The sequence below is a fragment of the Rhinoraja longicauda genome, chromosome 2 (assembly GCF_053455715.1).
Source record: "Rhinoraja longicauda isolate Sanriku21f chromosome 2, sRhiLon1.1, whole genome shotgun sequence".
Taxonomy (NCBI): Eukaryota; Metazoa; Chordata; class Chondrichthyes; order Rajiformes; family Arhynchobatidae; genus Rhinoraja; species Rhinoraja longicauda.
Genome location: NC_135954.1, coordinates 31,015,410 through 31,036,851, shown reverse-complemented (window position 1 = coordinate 31,036,851; position 21,442 = coordinate 31,015,410). Strand labels below are relative to the sequence as shown.

The 21,442-nt window shown below is 41.5% G+C and overlaps 1 protein-coding gene across 1 annotated transcript in view; it reads left to right on the top strand.

The window, feature by feature from the left end:
• Positions 1 to 21,442, top strand: part of plxdc2b (plexin domain containing 2b) — a 380,673-nt gene that overhangs the window by 189,640 nt on the left and 169,591 nt on the right. The window contains exons 3-4 of the mRNA XM_078416435.1: positions 9,065 to 9,211; positions 11,355 to 11,424. Of these exons, the coding sequence (XP_078272561.1) occupies positions 9,065 to 9,211; positions 11,355 to 11,424 (217 nt within the window). The remainder of the gene's footprint in view (positions 1 to 9,064; positions 9,212 to 11,354; positions 11,425 to 21,442) is intronic.

Below are 21,442 nucleotides of genomic sequence, written 5' to 3'. Positions count from 1 at the left end.
GGTTGCTGCAATGCTATAGAATTGTCTCTGACCTTGAAGTGTGCTTTACTTGTGAACCTCTCTCATAATCAAGCTCGCACAATAAATCTTGACTGTAGTACAATAGCTTGGGTTTCAATTGTTTGTAAATTCTTCCACTAATTAATTATTTTATGTGCTGACTTAGAGTAAACAGGAAATAAGAGAGATGTGTACGAAGGAACTGCAGATGCTGATTTAAACCGAAAATAGATACAAAATGCTGGAGTAACTCAGCGGGACAGGCAGCATCCCTGGAGAGAAGGAATGGGTGACGTTTCGGGTCGAGACCCTTCTTCAGTCTGATAGCCTCAATGTCAGTCTGAAGAAGGGTCGCGACCCGAAACGTCACCCATTCCTTCTCTCCAGAGATGCTGCCTGTCCCGCTGAGTTACTCCAGCATTTTGTGTCTATCTTAGGAAATAAGAGAGATACTTGTCTCCATTCAGTGTGTACTGTAACATCTTTATTATTTGGACTGTAGTGTTTACTCCTTATTAGAGTAGGAAGAAACGGCATAGAATGCAGGATAACACTCAGGTCAGATCAAAAGACCTAACTTTCCTGAAATAGAAAAGAAAATTGCTGGATTAGTCAGAACAAGTGTGGAATTGAGACAGGAGATTCTGGTTTAATCCCCACTTTGGGACTACACTACACATTGGATGTATGGCTTACATGTTCCTTCTATACAGTGCAGTGGTGAAATGCTGGAGGCTTTCACTTAAATCAATGAAATATAGCCCTCACTCCTTGTTTCATGACATTAAATGAAGAGAAAGCTGCTGTGTAAATTTCTGCCCATATCAAATTCACCGTGGAATCAAAGTCGGAGTCATACAGCACAGAAACAGGTAATTTTGCCCACTGTATCCACGCTGACCATCGACTACCCATCTATACTAATCACATTTTTCAGCACTTGCAATGTAGCCGCTTTTATTTTCTCCATTATTACAGCACATTATTTTGAAAATATTTTTAGGCTGTTGTGGTCTCTTGGGCAATAACATTATTGTGAGTAATTCTTCTCCTTGGGCACAGTCCGAATCAATTACACGTCCCTCCAAAACGCTAATTATCATCCTTCATCCATAAAACCCACCCATGCCCACTGTCACCACTTATTATCATCTAACTTACCACTTCTCCCAAAGCATTAAACTATGTTCCTATCTACTAGGTCTCTGCCTATATTCCTTGTTTGATTTCATTGAATTCAGGGGCGGCACGGTTGCGCACCTGTAAGAGTTTCTGCCTTACAGCACCAGACCCAGGTTCAATCCTGACTATGCATGCTGTCTGAACGGAGTCCATCCGTTCCCCCCATGTCCAGATGCTCCAGTTTCCTCCCACGCTCCAAAGATGTCCAGGTTTGTAGGTTACTTGGCTTCTGTAAATTATAAATTGTCCGTAGTGTGCAGGATAGTGGTATTGTACCGGGTGATCACTATTCGGCACGGTCTTGATGGGCCGAAGGGCCCGTTTCCGCGCCGTTTCTCTAAAACTCTAAAACTGAAAGGGAAAGTTAAAGATACACCAAGGGAACAGGCCCTTTGGCCCGCCATCCATACTAACCATTGATCACGCTAGTTCTATGGTGTCCCACTTTTGCTCTCACTCCCTAAACACTGGGGACAATTTTATAGGCCAATTAACCTACAAACCTGCATGTCTTTGGGATGTGAGGTGTGATTTATTCCAATCAAGTAAGCTGAATGGGATGAATGATTTTTGATCCGAAGACAGAAAGCATGGAAACATTCAACAAGTCGGCAGCATCTGTGGAAAGAGAAACACTGTTAATGTTTCATGCCAACAGCCCTTTGTCAGACCTCATTCTTGGACAGTTGAGATCAAATTTTTGTGCATGTTTAAAGTGTCGAGTACATACCACAGCCTTTAAGCATGTATTTAAAGTAGGAATTACAAACTTGAAGTGAGTTACGGTTCTTTATTGTACTTACAAGCAAACACCAATTGATCCACGGTCAACAACCTTTCTGAGTTCAGTATTTAAATTGATTGAACCTTTAGAATCGCAGTTCCCATTACAATCAATACTTTTATGTCCTTCTCTTCTATTACATGGCAATCAACATCTCTTCATCATTAAATAAATGGAACAGAAAAAATGAAACCCCTGTTTTGCCTTTTCTTGATGTGCATAATCACTTTTCACTTATCTGAACAGTGCATAAATAAAGGCAATTTTAAAGCACCTATTGATTGACATGTGCAATATGCACGTCTTACCGTCCACTTCTAAATGTTCCTGATCAATTTTCCGCTTGAGTAGAGACCGAGCCATTCCTCCTTCAAGTAGCCAAGGCTGGTGCCGTAAAACTGCAACGAGCTCGTTAATTCAGTTATGGTTCCTTTGATCATCCCAGCTGTACTTGGATAACTGTGTTAATTATAGAACTAATACATTGAAAACCTTTGGGGATCAGTGACTTTATTGACTGAAAATCCAGACTTGCTGACTGTAGATAATCTCAGGCAGATGTACTCCGTGCTCACCCTTATAATCTTCACTATACCTCTTTCAAACCCATGTTGTCTCAAATAATCCATCAGTGTTCACATGTCAGGCAGATATGGTCAACTTTTAAGAATGTATTTATGATGCATTTTTAAAGCCATTTTCATAGCCATGACAACTGAAGGGGAGAAAATTATGAGATCAGGAATATCCACTACTATCTAGGCTTATAATATATCAAGACCATTCTTCCATTAGAGCTATTAGAGTCATCGAGTCATACAGCATGGAAACAGACCCTTTGGCCCAACTTAGCCATGCTGACCAAGATGTCCCATCAACACTGTCCCATCTATCTATATACTAAAACTCTCGTTTGTTTGTTTGTTTGTTTGTTCCTGAACTACTGCCAAAATGGTACACGATAGCGTGACAATTTTAGGCCCACCTTACTCACTGTTATCCCTTTGGTGCTAATGGAAGAAGTTTCATTGAAATCGGTGTTATATTTTTAAAGTTATTCACATTTTAAAGTTTAAATCTATTTCCTAGGGAGGGAGGGGGTGGAGGGAGGAGGAAGGATAATGGGGAGGGGATGGGGGAAGGGGGGAGGATGCTGCACCAATGCAGGAGAGGTTTGGGCCCAACGGGTCCACTTGGTCTAATATCCCTCTAAACCTTTCGTATCCTTGTAGCTGTCCAAATTAGCAGAAGCATGCAAATGTTGCACAGTGACTCAGCAGTAGCGTTGCTGCTTTACAGCGCTAGAGACCTAGGTTCGATCCTGACTATAGGTGCTCTCTGTACAGAGTGTGAATGTTCTTCCTGTGACTGTGTGGGTTTCTCCAGGTGCCCCAAAAATGTACCTGTTTATAGGTTAATTGGCTTCAATAATGTGTAGGATAGTGTTAGTGTAAGGGGGTGATTGCTGGTTGGCATGGACTTGGTGGGACGAAGGGCCTGTTTCATTCTGTATCTCTAAAATCTAAAGTCACAGTTACCAAGTGCAGGGGATACAATAATACTGGCCGATCAAGCTTTCCTGATTATACTGATGTGCTCCTTCCTTTATTGCCCAGTGACTGAAAGAGTTTTATTGAGGAGGATATGTTGAGTGCCAGCCAAACAAAGCGAACAAAATGAAAGAAATTGAGGAAACAATAGTATGCAGTCCTTTGAAAACTCTATGACCTCTGACAAGTCTTGCGTCAATACATTAATTATGAGCTTTCTATCCAGATTCCAGCTTTCCGCTCCAAATGCATGGGATCCAGGGTAGGAGAGCAAATTGGAAACAAATTTGGTTTGGAAGTAGGAGGCAGAGGGCAGTCGTGAAGGATTGAATTTCAGATTGAAGACCCGTAGTCTGTGTTGTGCTGCAGGGATAGTGTTGGGTCCTTTATTATTCATCATATGTATTAATTATTTGGAAGACAATGTGGATGGCACAATGAGTACGTTTGCAGATGGTGGTATAGGGGACAGTGAAGAAGGTTGATTAAGGTTACACCAAGTTCTAGATCAATTATGAAAGTGGTCAAGGGAATGACTGATTAAATTTAACTTAGACGAGTGCGAAGTAATGCATTTTGTGAAGTTAAACCAGACCAAGACGTACACAGTGAATGACAAGGACCCGAGGAGTGTTATTAAACAGCAAGACCTTGGAGCTAGGTTCCCTGAAAGTGGCAATGCAGGTGGACAGAGCTGTGAGGAAGGCTTATGGAATGCTTGTCTTAATCAGGCAGAACATCGAGCATAGGAGTTGGCACATCATGTTGAACTTGAATTAATTATTACCATGCTATAGGAGAGATGTGATTCGGGTGGAGAGAATGCAGAAAAGATTCACAGGAATGTTGCCTGGATTTGAAAGCTTGAGTGATAAAGAGTGATTGCATAGGCTTGGACTGTAGATTAATGGCAGAACAGTGGCGCAGTGGTAGAGTTGCTGCCTTGCAGACCAGAGACCCAGTTTTGCTTCCGACTGCAGGTGCTGTCTGTGTGGAATTTGTACATTTGCCCCGTGACCGCGTAGGTTTTCTCCAGGTGCTCCGGTTTCCCAAAGATGTCTGTAGATTAATGGCTTCATTAATAGGTTAATTGGCTTCTGTGAATTGTCCTGAGTGTGTAGGTTAGAACTAGTGTACAGGTCGGCATGTATTCGATGGGCTGGAGGGCCTGTTTCCACGCTGTACCTCTGAAAAAAAATGTCTGTAGATGAACTCAGACTGTGACACACGTTTTTTTTTAAATGAAAGTGACAGAAATGAGTATCTTCCTAATGTAATATAAAAAGAACTGCAGATGCTGGTTTATACCAAAGATAAAATGCTGAAGTAACTCAGGTCAGGCAGCAACTCTGGAGAAAATGGATTGGTGACATTTCGGGTTGGGATCCTTCCAAGAGGAAGAAGTATCTTCCTCCTGCTTATCATTACAGTGCTTCATCTTGCTAACAGAGGCCATTTACCTTCTTTAAAAAGTTAGAACCCCAGGAGAGGTACTCTGCATTTCCAACCAGTGACCTACGTGAGAATAGACAATTAACATTGCATGTAGTGGAAATTGGGAGAAGCTAGAATCTTTCATCCTTCAATTTCTCTCATACAGATGAGAGGTGATAAAGGTGTTTCCCTCATGTCATGTTCTGCTGCTTATTCCATATGCTTCAGCAATTTCTTTCACAGAGTTATATGAGCAGTCGGTTCCGGTGAAAAGAGTTGTTAAATTTTATTAAGATAAAATAGTGTGTGCTTTTGCAAGGAAGACTGCGCATGACTTTAGGAAAGCCTGGGAGGCGGGTTATTGGTGTTGATTTATTATTGTCATGTGAGCTGTTTGTTTTTTGCTTCACTGTAGATTCAGATGCCTTGAAATGGTTTGGGAGCAATTGCCAAAGTAAGAAATACCAGGCAAATAGAGATGAGCTGGCTCATCAAGTCTGCTAACTGAGGGATTTGCATCAGCTTACTCTGTGCACCAGTAATGAAGTAACCTTCTGGTGGGGATAAAACAACAGTAAATTCCCATGGCTAATGAGGAAAGAATGCTGGAAAATTCTTCTCTAACCTCAGTTGCCAAACAAACCCACCCAGGAGGCACATCGAGGGTTTTTATTTCTACCAAGGACCAAATAGGCTCCGATTGACAGGAAGTTGGTGAACCAGCATTTGCACATGGAAAGACACAAAGTGCTGGAGTAACTCAGTGGGTCAGGCAGCATCTCTGGAGAAAAAGGCTGGGTGACATCTCGGATCGGAAGAAGGGTCGCAACCTGAAACGTCACTCAGCTTTTGTCTCCAGAGATGCTGCCTGACCCACTGAGTTAACCCAGCACTTTGTTTTTAGTTTAGTTTAGTTTAGAGGTCCTTTGGCCCGCTGAGCAGCGATCAGCGTACACTAGCATTATCCTACACACTAGGGGCAATTTACAATCTTTACCCAAGCCAATTAACCTACAAACCTGTACTATTTGGAGTGTGGGAAGAAACTGGGACACCCGGGGGAAACCCACACAGTCACAGAGAGAACATGCGAACTACTTATAGAGAGTATCTGTAGTCAGGATCTAACCTGGGTATCTTTTGCTGTAAGGCAGCAACTCTACTGCTGTGCCACCATGCCGCCTATCTATCATGTGTCCATCTTTGGTAAAAACCAGCATCTGCAGTTCCTTGTTTCTATATTAGTCCATGGAATGTGCTCTTTCAACCTCTTGACAGACTAACAAACATCTTTTTTTTCCCAACATTTTATTTTCTATCAAACGACTCGCTTTCTATGCTTGCTATTGCTTTCTCAGCACATACCTGATTTTTTTTCCTTCCAAACCTGTTAGGAGTAATCTTGAAAATTACCAATTTACACTTGTCATGTTTCTGATATTAAATTTGATGCTTCATGACTTAAATACAACCCTAAATTGGGAGGTGTTTGCATTAGACTTCCTGTTTCTTGCTAGGCGGTTTGTACTAAAACTGCTCCCTAGCAATTCCACAGCAACAAACTCAGCAACAAAAATTTCACAGCCAACAATGCATGATCTTCAAATTTAATGACTGGTTTAAGTACTCAGCCATCAAACAAAAACCTGTTGATGCTGGAAATCCAAAATAGAAATAGAAAACTTGAAAGTTCAAGTACTCTGCTGATTTTTATTCTGAGAGCATGCTTTACATGCATGTGCTTCAGTGTCTAATGTTATGAGATAGGGTTAGAATTTAAAACAGTGCAGCAGGAGAAAAGGGCTTTCATCCCACAATGTCTGTGATTACCATGATGCCAATTTAAACTCCACTCTTCTGCCTGCATGTGATCTTCATCCCTCCACTCCATGTCCATCTGTCTGTCTCAATGTCTCAAACAATGATATTTCGGAATTTGGAGGATGTGCATAAAATGAGGTATAAATTGTTCTATACTCACGAATCATTGGTGTTGAAGGAAATTCTAATTCCGCTACAAAATCATTGTTGGTATTATTGTTGGCTTATTGGTTTCACGTGTACCAATATACAATAAAAATATTTGACTCAGGATCTGTAGATTCAAGCATCCAGGAAATGGGATTTCAGGACTAAATTGATGTTGACCAAGTGCTGTATTGTTGCAAAGCTTACCTTCAAGTGATAAGTGAAACTGATTTAATTTACACCAAATATCTCATGGCTCAGTTTTAAGGAGACTGAGCATAGTCTAACATTGCTAATACTGTTAATCTCATTTAATCTTCAAATAATCTTGATTGGTACTCAACATTTATTATCTGCGTGATTGGACACTTTCTTCATTGTGTGCCTCCTATAAAATGCACTGCAGTTCGCGCTAAGATATCATTAACAGCGCCAAACCTGCAACCTCGATGTTGAGAGGATGTGGTACATGGGCTGCACCACTTGTAAGTGGTTTTCCAAGTGACATTTTCCTCATTGTTCCAGTCTTGGTGCATCTATCCCAATTGCACTGTGGGTTGGGCAACAAACACCATTTTTGGCAGAAACATACATATCTTGTAACAAATTTTATAAGGCCTGTATTTCCCTATGTTTATGAGGATGTTGCCAGGTGTTGAAGGCCTGAGCTATAGGGAGGGGATGGGTAGGCTGGGATTTTATTCCTTAAGAGTACAGGAGGCTGATGGGTGGGTGATCTTGCAGAGGTCTATAGAGGGTAATAGATGAATAGGTGAAGGCATAGTCTTTTACTCAGAGAAAGGGCATCAAGAAAAAACAGAGGACATAGGTTTAAGGTGAGAGGGGAAACATTTAATAACAACCAGTGGGGCAACGTTTTCAAACAGAGGGTGATGGGTATATGGAACGAGCTGCCAGATGAGGTAGTGTAAGAAAATAACTGCAGATGCTGGTACAAATCGAAGGTATTTATTTCACAAAATGCTGGAGTAACTCAGCAGGTCAAGCAGCATCTCAGGAGAGAAGGAATGGGTGACGTTTAGGGTCGAGACCCTTCTTCTGACTGATGTCGGGGGGGCGGGACAAAGGAAGGATATAGGTGGAGACAGGAAGATAGAGGGAGAACTGGGAAGGGGGAGGGGAAGAGAGCGGTCAAAATGTGGTCGTAGAGCAGGAGGGCAGGAGAAATAACTGAGGGGGAGCAGCGAGAGAGCATGTTGCTAAACTCTCGTCGAAGAGAGGAGGAGAATTTCTTCAAAGTAGACATACCTTGAGGAGAAATCGCAGTGGAGCAACAGGTAGTATAAGAAAATAACTGCAGATGCTGGTACAAATCAAAGGTATTTATTTCACAAAATGCTGGAGTAACTCTAGGTAGTTGAGGCAGGTACTATAACAGCATTTAAAAGACATTTGGACAGGTACATGGATAGGAAAAGTTTAGATGGATTTGGGCCAGATGCAGGCTGGTGGAACTAGTGTAGATGGGGTAACTTGGTCAGCATGGGCAAGTTGGATGGGCATAAGGGGTTGGACACGTTAGAGACAGGAAACATGTTCCCAATGTTGGGGGAGTCCAGAACAAGGGGCCATAGTTTAAGAATAAGGGGTAGGTCATTTAGAACTGAGATGAGGAAAAACTTTTTCAGTCAGAGATTTGTGAATCTGTGGAATTCTCTGCCTCAGAAGGCAGTGGAGGCCAATTCTCTGAATACATTCAATAGAGAGCTAGATAGAGCTCATAAAGATAGCGGAGTCAGGGGGTATGGGGAGAAGGCAGGAATGGGGTACTGATTGAGAATGATTAGCCATGATCACATTGAATGGCCTCTTCTTGCACCTATTGTCTATTGTCTATTGAAAGCCCTGGTTCTGTGCTGTACGTCTCTGACTATGACTGAAAGAACCAATTCACTGGTTGTGGATAATTTTGAGGGAAAAGTTATGGTCCTACAGAATATAAATACATGTCCTTTCTCCATTGATCAAATTAGTATCAAATTCATTCTCAATATTTTTATCTAATCTAATCCTTATCCTTATTTAATAATATTGTGGCTGAGGAGTTGGAACCCATCTGGATGATGGATAATGCTTGGTTTTCACATTATTAAAAAGATTGTCTTTCTTGTTCATATATTTGCAGGAAAATACAGACCATAATTACTATACATCAAGAACTTATGGGCCGGGAGATGCTGCTACAAGGGAACTATGGGTAAACATGGAGCAAATGGAAAAAGATAAAGTGAAGATTCATGGGATTCTATCCAACACTCACCGGCAAGCTGCAGTAAGTGTCACCTATTGAAGCTGAATAGATCAAGTGTTCAGATTAACAAATTTAATTGATTCATGTTGTTTTAGCTCAGTGTTGTAAAAGCTTCACTTCTTTCCAAGAATTATACATGCAAATTAATTGGCAAACACACAAGATGACAGATATTTGAGAACTAAATATATAAAATAAGGTGGGTGGTGGGGGCCATAGATCAGTCAGGGTCTCCTTGAAAGGAACAACAAGCACCTTGGGCTAAGTGGACCATTATAGTTCCTGTATAAAAGAGGAATGGAGTCAAGGTGAGATGACTTAAATGTTGGAGAAAAACAGGGCATTACGGGCAGGGCCGTCTTTACAGCATTATGGGCCCCGGGCAAAGCAGTGTACTGGGGCCCCTACGACAACTACTCACAGGAATAAAAATGTAAATGGTCGATAAAATGGGGCCCCTATGCTCGTGTGGCCCCGGGCAAGTGCCCATCAGGCCCATGCGTTAAGACGGCCCTGATTACGGGGCTGGCAAAGAAGAAGGCCATTCAATCCGCAAGCGAAGTCGCAGAGAAAGCCACTAGGTGGCTTTGGATTAAGAGGGTTGATCCGTGGGCAGTTGCTGCTGGGATGCTGGGCCTGATCAACCCCGGCTGGGTCGCCTGGGCAAGAGTGTCCGAAACACCCGATGACCCCAGGTCACATCACTGAGGATGCGCCCCAGTGCATCCAGAAGATGTATCTTTCACACAATTTATTTATTTATTTATTGTCACATGTACCGAAATCCAATGAAAAGCATTTTGCATGCTAACCAGCACATGAGTGCTATTGTCAATAGATTGCTATAGATATGACAAGTTGGCAAGTTTCAGATTTGGATTCATATCTAGATAATGAGGAAATGGTGGAGAGGAAAGAGCTAAGTTGTTTGCTGCCAAATATTTTATGGGCACATTTCTACATCTTTAAAAGTTATTGTTGTATATTGTAAAATTATTGGGTGCACAGATGGCACATGCCACAGACCCAGGTTCAGACCTCAGGTACCGTCTGTGTGGAATCTGCATGTTCTCCCTGTGACTAGGTGTTTCTACTGGCTTTTCATGTTTCCTACCCCATCCCAAAGATAAGCGGGTTGGTAGGTTAATTGGCCATTGTAAATTGTCTTGAATGTGCAGGTCTAAGGGAGATTCTGGAGACGTTGTTGGGAAAGGACGCAAAGTGGTGGCATGTCAACGTTTCAGGCAGCATCTCTGGGGAACATGGATAGGTGACGTTACGGATCGGGACCCTTCTTTAGGTTCAGATTATTTTGTGAATATGGGGAGAATTTAAAAAAGACATGATTAATGTTATATTCTTACAAAATTCTCAAGGGATTGGACAGGTTAGATGCAGGAAAAATGTTCCCGATTTTGGGGGAGTCCAGAACCAGGGGTCACAGTGCAAGAATAAGGGGTAGGCCATTTAGGACCGACATGAGGAATTTTTTTTTCACTCAGAGAGTTGTGAATCTGTGGAATTCTCTGCCACAGAAGGCAGTGGAGGCCAATTCATGGGTTGTTTTCAAAAGAGAGTTAGATATAGCTCTTATGGCTAATGGAATAAATGGATATGCGGAGAAAGCAGGAATGGGGTACTGATTTTGTTTGATCAGCCATGATCATATTAAATGGCGGTGCTGGCGCGAAGGACTGAATGGCCAACTCCTGCACCTATTTTCTATGTTTCTATATTAATGTAAGTGGGTGCTTGGGGGTCAGCATGGACTCACAAGTTCACAAGTTATAGGAGTAGAATTAGGCCATTCGGCCCATCGAGTCTACAAGGCTGATCTCTGCCTCCGAATGCCATTTTCCTGCCTTCTCCCCATAACCCTTGACACCTGTTCTAATCAAGAATTTGTCTATCTCTCCCTTAAAAATATCCACTGAACTCAGTGGGTTGAAGGCCATGTGTCCATGCTGTATGACACTATGACTCTATAACTCTTATTAAAATTCTCATCTTAATCAGCAACCTATATTCCCACACAGGTCCAGTGCTAGCATTCTTCATACTCAGCATAGAAAAATAGTATAAATGAAACTTAATGATGCTACTCTGAAAAAAAAGGGATATAATTTTATTCCATTGATGTGATGTTTTTGATTGCTTCATACAGAGGGTAAATCTGTCCTTCGATTTCCCATTTTATGGCCATTTTCTGAGAGAGATAACTGTAGCCACTGGCGGTGAGTTACTTTTATATTTTAACTGAATTTTTCAGCCGATAAGAATAATGTGAATAATATTGGTTGGGTTTGAGGTTGATTTTATGCACATTTGTTTAAAGTATCTATCCTCCAGTTATTATATTGCTCTGGAGAAATTGCTTTGGTTTTGTGGTGGAAAGTTGTTTTTGATTTTGCGATAAATTGTGCTTCTTTTCGTGTTAATAACTATTTTCTAAATGAACTGAATTTGTTTTGCTCCTCACAGACACCTGTGGATGCCATAAACAAGTTCTTCTCCAGTTCTTTAATACAATATTCTCAGCAGTCTTGATAAATAAAATATGTGTAGAAATGCACGGCTGGTCAACCAGCTTCTGTGAAGAGAATTAAAATTCAGGGTGAACGACCACTAACCCACTTACCCATCCCTGGATGTTCGGTAACACTAAATGCACAATATGATGTGCCTTGGAATTTTGGATGTAATGTAAATACAGCAATGATATAGTGCATTTAGAACGACTGATCAGAGATAATATATTCCTTTATTCGTCCCACACTGGGAAATTTACAAGGGATGAACCCTTGATCAAGTATTGCTAAATTGATTTTAATTTTCATTGTTTTAAACCTTCAATTTTCTGATTAATTATTTTCTCTAGTGTTTCTAAGGATTCTTAAAGTCCTACAATTCACCAGGTACTGGCAGCATTCCAAGTACCTTGTATAAAGGGGCCATTTTGAAGACGAGAATATTTATGCATTATTTGTCGGTGTGATAGGAGACAAATAGGGATACCATCATTTCATCAGTGGATAAATACAGGGATTTCCTGGCTTACATCAGAGTTCAGTTGTGGAAATTGTTCTGTAAAGCAAATCTCACGAGTTTGTGTGCACTGGTGACAGATGTGCGTTTATTTTCATATTAGACTTTAAATGTTGTCGTTTCCCATGCTATCATATGCTGTGTACTGTGTGAATGGAATGTATTTTGCAAAAAAAATGAAAAGATCATTGGCCTAAATAAGAAATTGAGAAATAAAAAAATAAAAATAAAAACTCAGGAATTAAATGGGAAATTTATTTCACATTAGCCACACGCAGTTTAATTCGAAATATATCTTGCTTGAATGAAAGGGCCCAGGCGTGTAATGAGGTTAGAATGCTGGTTAATTAAACAGAGGTGGAGTAGGAAGCAGAGGATGGTGGTGTTGGTGGCTGCTGTTGAAGGTGTTGGTGGCCATTCAACCTTCACTGCCAACCTATGCAGGGAGGACGGCACAATGGCCATATTATTTGTTGTTTACAGCTTAGTAGCATGACAGATCATCTTAGACAATTGTTGGTGAACCTGGTGGCATGGCAGTCGATCCTCCAAAGACATTGCAGTCATTGACGGCCAACTATTTTGCTGTGAACCTTTCTGACTGTCAACCCTTGCCTCTTATACCGTGAACCTCCAGAAACATTTATGCAACCAAGGGAGTATTTATATTGCACAGCAGGCGATAGGTTTATTATTCTTGTAGTTTATAAAAGTCACGAGATGTGTGGTAAGGATAGCAAAATGTAGCTGAGGTATTTGAACGGCTGAGCATGGATGAGATGACCCACTGCTCTTCTGTACCCAAATTTCCAATGCTCTGTACATGATAATCCCATATTTTTTTATATTTCAAATGACATTTCTTGATGTTGTCTCAATTTAAAATTCTACTTTTTCCACCAAGGGGAGCCAATTTTAGATGGATGTATTTAGTGTGCTGTTAAATATCCGTTGGTGCTTTGTGCATTAACAGAAGTTGTATTGTGAGTATTACATCCAACTAGTTCCCTATTCCAGATAGTTTATCCATGTAAGCTAAGCTGAATTTTGAATTTTGCTGACTGAGGACGTATAGGAGCAAAGAGGTCCTTCTGCAGTTGTACAGGGCCCTAGTGAGACCGCACCTGGAGTACTGTGTGCAGTTTTGGTCTCCAAATTTGAGGAAGGATATTCTTGCTATTGAGGGCGTGCAGCGTAGGTTTACTAGGTTAATTCCTGGAATGGCGGGACTGTCATATGTTGGAAGACTAGAGCGACTAGGTTTGTATACACTCGAATTTAGAAGGATGAGAGGGGATCTTATCGAAACGTATAAGATTATTAAGGGGTTGGACATGTTAGAGGCAGGAAACATGTTCCCAATGTTGGGGGAGTCCAGAACCAGGGGCGACAGTTTAAGAATAAGGGGTAGGCCATTTAGAACAGAGGTGAGGAAAAACTTTTTTAGTCAGAGAGTTGTGAATCTGTGGAATTCTCTGCTTCAGAGGGCAATGGAGGCCAATTCTCTGAATACATTCAAGAGAGAGCTAGATAGAGCTCTTAAGGATAGCGGAGTCAGGGGGTATGGGGAGAAGGCAGGAACGGGGTACTGATTGAGAATGATCAGCCATGATCACATTGAATGGTGGTGCTGGCTCGAAGGGCCGAATGGCCTACTCCTGCACCTATTGTCTATTGTCTATTGTCTATATTTGTGTTTTATGCAACTGCAGTAAACAGATTAGGTAGTAGGATAAATAATTGTCAATGTTTGTTATGAAAATCAATCTACTTTTTCTTACTTAGGTGAGCTTTAAATGTAATTGAATAAAAATTAATATATGGAGTTTAGAATATTGTTAGTACAGCTAGAAAATAGTGATAAGTCAACAAGTGGAAAATGCATTTAAAAGGGTGGAGCAATTGGTTTGGATGATGGTAGATCCTCTTCTGAGATCAGCATGCGAAATATCGCTGAGCATTTCATGTCAGTGAAGCTGTGCAGCGGTCAGAACTTGAAGGTGAGTGTTGACTGTGGATAGGGACCTCATAGAAAGGTTTCCTGCCTTTAATAATGCTAATAACCTTCCAAATAAAATCAATAGCACTGATTTTGTGATGAAAATGCGTGTATCCATGAGGGAAATTTAAGCAGCAGGCAGAGAAACGACTGATATCAGCTACTGGCAGACAGTTTGAGTCATTCCTCAGGGCGTTATTTTCATTCACATATGGTTATGAAAGAACCATGACCCTGGCTTGTCCATCTTAAGTATCATATCTGCAATTTATTAAGTGGAGCTGCTTTGGTCCGCAGAGAATTCACTGCAGCTTATTTTGTTGAAAAGTATATTATCGAGACTTGGGGCTTTCTAACCATGTTCAACATTCTACTATGCACTTAAGTGCCTGGAACATATTTTGAGGTTTTGCAGGGCAATCGCTCTACAAGGCCTTGAGTGCACTGGGCATCACCAAAATGGAGAGGAGAAGAGCCATCAAGAACACCACAGAGGCAGTGGAGAAAGCCTCAAGATGGCTCTGGATGAGGAGAGGAGGTCCATGGGGAGGAGCGAATGCCACCTGAATACAAGTTGTGGTCTGATCAACCACGGCTGGGTCGCCCAGGCGAGCGAGGGTGTCTGATGTTGAAAGACCCAAAACACCCAATGACCCCAGGTTACATCACTGATGATGTATTCAGGAGCATCAAGAGATTTATCAATCATTTGATAGTCATGAATCAAATGACTGACACTGAACTTTAAAAGTGAAAAAGAATTTGAGAAAATATTATTTTTTAATAAGTATAAATTATTGTGCACATAATATAATTTCTGTTTTGGTGAGTGAACTCACTATTTTTGCTGTTAAACACTTATTTTATTAGCTTAACTTTCTGGAGCTGTGAATCCAGAATGTGAATTAAATTATATCTGCAGGGCCCATGTAACATTTTGAAACTAAACAAAGTTCCAGAAATCTATGAGGCAAACCAAATTGTTCTTTCTTTAATAAGAACAATGCCATGAAGAATAAGGTTTGAGACTCTTCAATTGTTAATATATATTGTGGGAGTTTACAGCAAAAACTGATGATAAGCATCTCTAAATATCTGTTCCGACATTTTCTTTCTATTTATCCCTGAAAAAGAACTGGACAAAATCTAATTCCAAAATGAATTGAAGTTTGTTAGTTAAAGTGTAGACTAAAAACGATAAATAATCCAAAGGATGCAAAGCTTCTCATGCCATGAAGTGAATAGAAAGCTTTGCTTGAGCAAGGAAGATAAGATCAATGTTCATTGTTTTATTGCTAATTTTTTGCATGCTTGATCATTTCCTCCTGAGAAATGCATGAGATAAAATCCATCATTAAAAGAGATCGGTTTCGGGAGGCTATTTCATTGGTTAAATCAGTTTGACTTATTCACCTCATTACATTTGTTTAATCAGAGGCTCATAAGATGTAGTGTGTTCAGTATTCTAAAGCACCAGCATTTTGGCATTTAGCAGATGTTTCATTAGCTGAATAATTGATGTCAGCACCTGCAACTGCATTATGTCATTTCTGCTGAAGATTTGCATTGCGTCCACTGTGTGATATTCCTGTGAAAATAGTGCGATTTTAAAATTATTTAATTTCATTTAATACATTGAAATGGTGGTGGGTGGTGGTGGAAGGGGGGGGGGGGGGAGGATGGTGGTGGAATCTAACAATCAATCTGAAGTCTGAGATAAATTTGACACTGAACCTTGAGACACAATAGACTGCAGATGCTGAAATCTGGAGTGGAAAAAAAACAAGCTGCTGGAGGAACCCAGGTCACAAAAGTGCAGAGAAAGGGACTGGACTCGACTGTCCATTTCCCTCCTCAAATGCTGCATGGCCCTTTGAGTTCCTTCAGCAGTTTTTGTTTGCACTGAACCCTGTTTTAAATGAAGGTACAAACCTTGGGCACAAAAGTGAGTGAGTTTCAAGATGGTGCCGGAAATGTGAAGACTCTTTTATATTGCCTTAGTGTAATCTACTGTTCCTACACTCTTGCACCTGAGTATGATTGTGTCTATGTATAGTAGGATTTTTACTGAACTGTATGCTAAGAAGGAATTTCACTGTGCCTGGGTACAGGTGACAATAAAGTACCATTGAAGCATTAAGATAGCAAAGGTTTATGCTAATATAACTGCAAGAGTCGGAGGAGGTCTAATCTCTTCTCTGGGTCCACTGGAGTATTGTTTTCCTGATCTTTGTCAGTGGGTCGAAAATGGTTTGATGGACTAGAAGTGCAATTTTACATCTCTTCCAGCATCGGGAAAATAATGTGGCCCTCAGCTTTCACAGGGTCTCATATTTAAGTTAAACTCCATGAGCTCCAATGTGCTGAGATGTGAATGGTCGATTCAAGAGCACTGGCGAGAATGAAGTCAGGATGAAGCAGTTCTCGGGTGACAAGACAGCTGCAGTCATCAATAAATTGCATCTCAACAAATAGGAGAGACAGGTTACATCAGTTTTTTTCGGGTGTTGAAGTGCAACTGAGATGGCTAAGTTGGAATCTTGGGCCAAGAATTTGCAGCCAGTGTTGAGGAGAAGTTGACTTGGGCAAATGTGTTGAATCTTCCAGATGTTCTTCCAGAAGGTTATAATGGGAATAAATGTCATTAAATTGCCTGCTCATTATCACTATCAAGTCTACACAGCAGTCTGAAGAAGGGTCCCGACCCAAAACATTTTCTATGTTTCTGTTAAAACATTACCTGTCCATGTTCTCCAGAAATGCTGCTTGACCCACTGAGTTACTCCAATACATTGTGTCCTTTTGAGTAAACCAGCATCTGCTGTTCCATGCTACCACACAGCACCTGCTGTTTGCCACTATCTCCTCACAGTTAACAGTCTTTGCTGAGGATGGCAAGCATTATTTGAAGAGTATCAGCTGTACTGTTCATTATCTGCTGGAGGTTAAGTACATTGGGAGAACACTTCGAATTTCAAACTAGACGGAAAAAGTTCCATGGTACTTAGCCTTATTGGATATATTTATAGAAGTTGCCCGAAAAAAGGAAATGCTTGGTTATGAGTTTCTAAACAGAGGGAATGAGGAGAGAACATGATGTCAGATGGAAAACCATTAGCTGCTACTTAAGAGAAGGATAGAAGGAGTTGATAGTCCTCACTCACTGGGTACCTCATCCATCCTCCACCAGGACCTATTGCGTCATGACTGAGATAAAATCCACCTTTACCTCAATCACCAAGGCACGTGGAACCTGCTGCTGTCAATTACTGAGCATCATCTGCATTTCCAGTGGATGGCAATACGGGGACACCACTGACACTGCCTCTGGAACATTTCTACCAACTGGCACCTAACTGCTAAACCAGCACACCTTTGATGTTGTGCCTCCGATAATTAACTTGGTGTTTATATGATACGAACAAGCACCACGAAAAAAGACTTCAAATGTTGGAGGTGGATTTATTTTGAAAGATACAGTATGGAATCAGACTCGTCGGCCCCTTGAGTCCACGCCAAACATCAGTCATCCATTCACACTAGTTCTATGTTGATCCCGCATTCACATCCACTCCCTATACGTTATGAGCAATTTTACAGAGGCCAATTAGTCTGGAAACCAGAGCATCTGGAGGAAACCCACGTGGTCATAGGGAGAAAGTGTAAACTCCACATCGGCACCACCAGAAATCAGGATTAAACTCGGCTCTCTGATACTGTAAGGTAGCAACTCAACCAATCACACCACCATGATGCTATTGGTTACTTTGCTTTTGTTTTAATTCATTCATACAATGGACATGGGTGTCCATGGCAAGGAAATATATATATTGGCATTGAACAGTCCAAAAGATATTCACTGGGCTAGTTACTTGCATGAAAAGTTTGGCCTATCATGTGTGACTATAACATTTACAAAAGAATCATGGGTGATCTTATTAAGATCCTTAGGGGGCATGGCAGGGTTGATTTCAAGATCATTCACAAGGATATAGTTTTAAAATTAGGTGGTGGTCATTTAAAACATAAATATACCGGCACTACTTCCTGAAGAGGTGGTAAACCTCTGGAATTCTCTCCCAAAGGATTGTGAAGGCCAGAGCATTAGTGCTATGTAAGGAGCAAGTAGATGCATGATTGAAAGAACAGGTAACTGAGGCCGGCATGGTGGCGCAGCGGTAGAGTTGCTGCCTTACAGCGAATGCAGCGCCGGAGCCTCAGGTTCGATCCTGACTACGGGCGCCATCTGTACGGAGTTTGTACGTTCTCCCCGTGACCTGCGTGGGTTTTCTCCGAGATCTTCGGTTTCCTCCCACACTCCAAAGACGTACAGGTATGTAGGTTTATTGGCAGGGCAAATGTAAAAATTGTCCCTAGTGGGTGTAGGATAGTGTTAGTGTGCGGGGATCGCTGGGCGGCGCGGACCCGGTGGGCCGAAGGGCCTGTTTCTGCGCTGTATCTCTAAATCTAAATCTAAACTGAGGGCTATGTAAACTGGTTCAGAAGAGGAGGTGATACCTGGAGCGTTCAATAAGCGTTCAATAACATCAGGAATGAGGGTGCAAGTGGTGGATCTCCTTGAAACAAGATAAGCTGAGACAGACGTACCACAAAGGAAGGTGGCAGAAATGCTAGATCAGCAATTAGGACCAAGATTGTATGCTGAAACCAGAAATATTTGTGCAGTGTATCGTAAAGGCACAGAGATCGTTTAATGCCTCATATTCCACCAAATAAACCATGTGATTTTGCTTTTGACTGAAATGGCACACCAAGGAGCAGTACAAAAGTTATCAAGCAGAGGAAGTTTCTCACACACCTGATCAGTGGTAGGTCTGGGCTTATCTTTCACGAGGAAAGTTGCTTTATTCTTTTCCTTGACCTCTCGGCGTGGATTTGGGAAAATGGTTAATCATTTCTGAACTGGTAAAACTCTGTCTGTGACTACCAGAGGAATGAATGTCACTGTCTTCAAATAATAGAGAATAAATGTCCTCAGCTAACAATTCAGCAAGATGCTTTGATGCACCAAGCCTTAGAAAATATAACTTGACTTTGAACAACGTATCTTAATAGCTGACATTTTGTAAGTACAATGAAAGTAAACACTCGTGATTCCTATTTTTCAGCATTGTGTGGAGGTTCTGTACTTCCCATCTCCTCACTGAAATACTTCTACTATCCATCTCTTGCGTCCACCCTCATAATTCTCATCTCCCTTCTAATCCAGAAATGTTCTTTCTCCATTGACAATTGGGGCGGCACAGTGGTGCAGCAGCAGAGTTACTGCCTTACAGCACCAGAGGCCCGGGTTCGATCCTGACTACGAGTGCTGCTGTCTGTATGGAGTTTGTACATTCTTCTGATGACTGCGTGGGTTTTCTCCAGGTGCTCCGATTTCTTCCCATACTCCAGAGCCATGCAGGTCTGTAGGTTAATCGGGTTCTGTAAATTGTCCCTAATCTGCAGGATAGAACTAGTGTATGGGGATCGCTGGTCAGCAAGGACTCTGTGGTCCAAAGGGCCTGCAGTAAAACAAAAACACCATTTCTGATTGTTGTCAGTTTGGCTCAGTTGACATCATTGAAAGGATATGGGTTCAAGTCCCGCACATGAACACACAGACAAGACTGAAATCTAGGTGGCGTATTGAAGGAACTTTACTTTGTCTGAAGTGTAGTCTTCGCAAACAAGGCCCACCTTATTATGTATCCAATATTTAGAGAATGTGTATATCTGGACTCTAATTCGCTAAACATGAATTTATCTTTCCAAGTCCATTCTAAGCATTCTGAGTATATTTTATGCAGCTGATTGTTATTGCAGTCAGTGCATCCATGACAAAGGAATTTCAGCTCATTATTGAAAATCTTGGGAATAATCAATTTCATTTCCAACCCGTGGGATACTTTGCCAATCAGTGAGAAGATTACTGTGGAGCAAATTTTGGGGGATTTCGCAGATGTAGAAAAACCCATGAGAGAGCAACAAAGAATAATTATGTTGAATTATAGGCAGGGATAACAATTACATAAGAGGCAGGCGATTCTAAAGTGTGACAGGAGAACAACGTTGATCATAGAAACATAGAAACATAGAAAATAGGTGCAGGAGTAGGCCATTCGGCCCTTCGAGCCTGCACCGCCATTCAATATGATCATGGCTGATCATCCAGCTCAGTAACCTGTACCTGCCTTCTCTCCATACCCCCTGATCCCTTTAGCCACAAGGGCCACATCTAACTCACTCTTAAATATAGCCAATGAACTGGCCTCAACTACCTTCTGTGGCAGAGAATTCCACAGACTCACCACTCTCTGTGTGAAGAAATGTTTTCTCATCTTGGTCCTAAAAGACTTCCCCCTTATCCTTAAGTTCCCCTAGTTCTGGACTTCCCCAACATCGGGAACAATCTTCCCGCATCTAGCCTCTCCAACCCCTTAAGAATTTTATGTTTCTATAAGATCCCCACTCAGTCTTCTAAATTCTGGCGAGTACAAGCCTAGTCTATCCAGTCTTTCTTCATATGAAAGTCCTGCCATCCCACGGATCAATCTGGTGAACCTTCTCTGTACTCCCTCTAAGGCTAGAATGTCTTTCCTCAAATGCGGAGACCAAAACTGTACACAATACTCCAGGTGCGGTCTCACCAAGGCCCTGTACAACTGCAGCAGAACCTCCCTGCTCCTATACTCCTATACCTATATGTGTAGGAAGGAACTGCAGATGCTGGTTTAAACTGAAGACAGACACAAAAAGCTGGAGTAAGAAGGAATGGGTGACGTTTCTGGTCGGTTCTTCAAACTAGTCAGGGGAAAGGGAATTCCCGGGTATTCCCTCTCTCTCTATACCACCCAAGTCGCACCAGCTTCTCATTTTCACCTAACAAACAGCTAACAATGGCCTGTTTCCTTTATCATTACTCTTTTGTAAATCTTTCATTCATTGTTCTTTATCTCTCTACATCATTGTCTATATCTCTTGTTTCCCTATCCCTTGGCTAGTCTGAAGAAGAGTCTTGACCTGAAACGTCACCCATTCCTTCTCTCCAGAGGTGGTGCCTGTCCCATTGAGTTACTCCAGCTTTTTGTGTCTGTCTTAACTTTGATCATTATGTTTCTAGCTCACCAAGGAAGGTGACATTTCTGCACGGGTTCTGGGAAATAATCTCGGACAAGTGGTGGAATTAGTCTCGGCCAAATGAGAAA